Below are 4218 nucleotides of genomic sequence, written 5' to 3'. Positions count from 1 at the left end.
CACAAACCCCCCAATGTTGGTATTTTCGGAGCAAAAATGACTCTTAAGAACCGGTTATCGGTGTCTGACGATACTTTGAAACTTGGGTTGCCAACTTCCGATTTCTGGAAATCTGCGAAAATCATTAATTATTTAATTGAATGTTATACTTGTGCAAAGACTTAGCTTTGCCAGGGACTTGTGATAAGCACGATGAGTCCCTGTAAGTGCAGGGAATTAAAACATCCGCACTGATTCTACTTTGGAAATCGAATGTTTTATTAATTAACTTCAAACTTAATTCTACCCTACCAAGAAGAGCCGGAGAGAAACAATTCTCTTGTCCGATTCTTCGTCCTGTCCTTGTTAATCCTAACACTTTTAATTAGTTAGTTATGCATTTGTATCTTCCGTCTCGCTCAATTTACTCGCGGGCAGGCGTCTCTTACTCAATCGAAAATCGTTCGGTATTCATTATTATTATTATTATTATTTTAGGTTATTTGCCATGTGGCCGTCATCGTTTCGTTCTCATCGGAAACGGAGCGTCGCATTTCGACTTCGAATGCTATAGAAAAATAATAAAGTATCGTTCTCTTGAAATTAGTAGAATTGCTGAGTGCTTTAAGAAATGCTTATTAATCATACATGCGCGGCTATTATTTCAGAACCTGTCTGTGAGAACGGAATGTCGCGATTTATTCCTAATTCAAGAAACATGCATGGACAAGAATATTCCTGTCCATGGGAATGTAATGCAAGAGTTTATGAGAATCAAAAATGCTTATTAATTTCTTGGAAGGCCTGTTCACTTGGCAATATGGGTATTTTCGGAATCGGAATGACGTCGTCATACGAAAATCGATCATATATTTCCAAATATTGGCCTTTTTTGAAACGTAGTGACGTCGGCTTTCGTGCAAATGTTTCTAAAGAAGTGTTTCAAAACATCCAACCTGCTTTGATCCGTTTTCGGAACGATTTCTTGACATATTTCTTGCATAATTTGATAACGAAGAGTCCAATCTAGCGTTTTGGATAAAAAATATGTTTGGATGTATTTTCACAATATTATGGATTTATCGCGATTGGTTTTCATAATCACTTATTTCGTTAAATAGAAATATTATTTGGAATGATGGGTTAGAAAGAAATATATGGAAATATAGAAAATTATACAAAAAGCAGAAATTTTTACACGAGCAAGGCCGGTTACATTCAGCTAGTGTTCGATATAGTTGTGCTGTTTGTTCTTTATTGAGAGTGGAAAATAAACCCAGCAGAAATTATAAAGGGGTTTTTTTTTCTAATAATTAAAGTGTTCGTGTAAATCTATTTTGAAAAATAATAGGTTCGGGTTTTTATATAGTTTCTCGAAAACGAGTCGTAATTCCAAAAAAAAAAGAAGATAAACAATAGCACAAAATGGCTGTTTAAAGATAAAAATGACTTCAAGAAGACTCTGGAGCCATAGGCTAAAATCCCAAAACTAAGATTGATATCCAGTGGTTGTGGTGTAAAGCAATTGGTCTAGGTTTAATCGTGTCCGATATTGGGAAATGCTTTAAGTTGGAAAACCTTTTCGGGTGTCACATTTTTCATCGTACGAGAAAGTAAGTCAATGGTATCGATCTGTTAGCCAACGGCTCAGTAGTTAGAATTCTGCGTGGAGTCAAATAAGTAAGATTGAAAAAGCTTTCTCTTTCGATGTCACGGTTCGTTTCTGAATATGCAGCGTTGCTATCAGAATGGTACACGAAAAATCGACCCTATTCAGCGTAAATTTGTACCAGTCGTGTTGCGTCATCTCTCATAGAACGATTCTGTGAACTTTTCTAGGTATAGGCACATAATTGCAATTTAATCAGCCTTGAGTCGCTATCTTTCGGTGTAACATATCCAATGAATATTTTATGGCTGCCGTTTAGGTGGTAAAGCAATGCCATTTACAATACCAACCACTGGGTAATTTATTAACTTTGAGTTTCAAAAGTGACAGTTGGCAAACTTTGTATAAAATATAAATGTGCCTATCTCATTTCTGGGTAACAAAATTTTTTATGATAAATTAAATATTTTTCAAACAGTTGCCAAAATAATTAAATAACCTTCGGTTTAAGTTTTTCACAAGATAATTCGACCGATTCCCCTGCTATTCGCTCCAGTTCATTAGCGAATAGTTTCTTATTGTTCATTACACTTATAAATTTTGTTTTAAAATTGAAAACTGAAAATTTAGAGAAAAAAAAACAACCATAACCGATCTCACATCAAATGTTTGTTAACTTCCGGTTGAATATGATCTAAAATAATTTAAAAAGCTAGCAGCAATAGTAATGGCCATGTCAGAATATCTCAGAATAAAGTATTCAAATGGCATTATTACTATAAACTGCACCTTGTCCACTCTATCAATCATGTCAACCATTTGGATTGTCTTATAAATTATGACATGAGCAATGGATCAAAAAGCACTCACTCCTCGTTGAGGATGGTGTGAACTTTTGATAATCAGCGCTGCGCTGCTTGTGTTTTGTGAGATGTGAAGCAGAGTGCGGTGCTTTGGTTGATTAATTGATGCTGCATAAGTTAAAAAGATACCTGCCTTCAGAATCTATTTATTTTTGCACTAATAAAATAAATTAAATATTATGGGAAATTAACATCCATTAATATTAAAAACGACTTCTTGCACCTTGAAAGGTCCTTGAAAGGTACTATCTAGCTGTTTGAGTGTCATCCATTAAGAATGAGTAGTGGCGAGGAACTTAGTCAAGCTGTCTGTTCAGCAACTCCCAGCCTGTCTGTCGGAAATTTATTCTTAAACACCACCACCCTCACCGGGCTCGGTTGATCATATTTAATATTAAGCTGGCATTACAGCACCCCTCATGGCTGTCTGTTTCTCGTCATTAGCCTAGTAACTCCTCCTGCCAAAGCATCATCGGTAACCTATAGGTCCAAGTACTGTTTATTAAAATATCACTGAACGCGAGTTTACGAACAGTTTGAAAAGCCACTAGCAAATACTACCCAGCTAGATTGAACACTAGCAACTGTGTCTATCGCGCAATAATCACTATATAAAGTCAGAAAATCGGCTCAAATTTTATCCAGTGTCGAATTGAAAACTCAGTAGTGAACAAGCATTTCGAGCAAGTACTTCCGATAGTGCCAAGCATTTCCATTAACCAACATGTTTAAGCTGGTAATGCAACATATTAACAGTGTAACTTATTTAATTGAATATATTTTATTTGAGTGTTCAAAAACGATAAAACCTAACATTAAATGTGGTACTTTGTTTAATAGGTTCTCATCGCAGCTCTAATTGTAGCAGCATATTCTGCCCCCGCTGACAAATCTAATCAGGTACAAACCGTTTGTTGAAAATATTTAATAAAACCTGTTAGTTATCAAAAAACATAATATTTCGTTTGAATTGTATGTTGATTTTTTTTAAATAAATATATGAAACAGGATCGACTCGAGCCATCTGAGACATCATGGAACGCAGCGTGGGCCAATCCTGCAAACCCCAATGCTGCGTGGCAGAATCCAAACTCCTGGGGTTCGCAAAACTGGAATCGATGGAATAACCCGTCCACTGACCCCCGTTGGAATCGTTGGGGATCCGGAGCGGAACCATGGAACCGTTGGGGAGCCAATTCCGGATGGAATCAGTGGAACCGACCTGGAGCATGGCCGGCTACAGGAGCTGCTAGTGCCAATCGTGGATGGAACCCGTGGTAAATAGAAAAAACGCACGCAATGAGACAGATTGTCAACTTCACAAAAATAAGGCTATGGTTTATGTACAGTATTTTTTTTCTCGAATATATTTAGCGTTTACTGAAAATTTTCTTTTTGCTATTCACATATCACAAAACTCATTTTTTTTTATTTTTATTTATCTCAAATATTTTTATTTTTATTTATCTCAAATACATATCGCAACACATTACGCTCTCCCTTAAATGGAATGTAAATATCATTGCACGAATATAGTATAGTGCATTTCAATTTGCTATGTAATTTCTCCCAAGAGAAATAATTTTTATTACATCCTGATTATTTTTCAGAATAGTCTTACATTTATTGTAACATGATTCATTTTTATTCAAGTTTCAATTTAGCTCCCAAGTAGATTAGGATTTTAATTTGAAGTTGCTTAAATGGTTGTATTGGCAGAAATGTCAAATGTTTCATTCTTCTAATTTCTTGAAATTTCATCTCCCT

General features: G+C 35.6%; 1 protein-coding gene across 2 annotated transcripts; it reads left to right on the top strand.

Moving 5' to 3' along the window:
- Positions 1-3000: 3000 nt before the first annotated feature.
- LOC129723398 (bifunctional endo-1,4-beta-xylanase XylA-like) lies at positions 3001-3838 on the top strand. Of its 2 annotated transcripts, none has more exons than XM_055677595.1 (3): positions 3001-3187; positions 3292-3351; positions 3451-3838. In XM_055677595.1, exons 1-3 carry the CDS (start codon positions 3176-3178, stop codon positions 3730-3732), a joined length of 354 nt encoding a protein of 117 aa, XP_055533570.1. In that variant the 5' UTR covers positions 3001-3175; the 3' UTR covers positions 3733-3838. The 2 variants fall into 2 exon arrangements, with proteins under 2 accessions (XP_055533570.1, XP_055533571.1); XM_055677596.1 differs by having other exon boundaries at positions 3037-3187; positions 3460-3838.
- The last annotated feature ends 380 nt before the right edge of the window (positions 3839-4218 follow it).

Source organism: Wyeomyia smithii, chromosome 2 (genome assembly GCF_029784165.1).
Source record: "Wyeomyia smithii strain HCP4-BCI-WySm-NY-G18 chromosome 2, ASM2978416v1, whole genome shotgun sequence".
In the NCBI taxonomy this organism is placed as follows: domain Eukaryota; kingdom Metazoa; phylum Arthropoda; class Insecta; order Diptera; family Culicidae; genus Wyeomyia; species Wyeomyia smithii.
The sequence above is the reverse complement of the archived record's forward strand: the minus strand, read 5'-3'. Positions and strand labels throughout refer to the sequence as shown.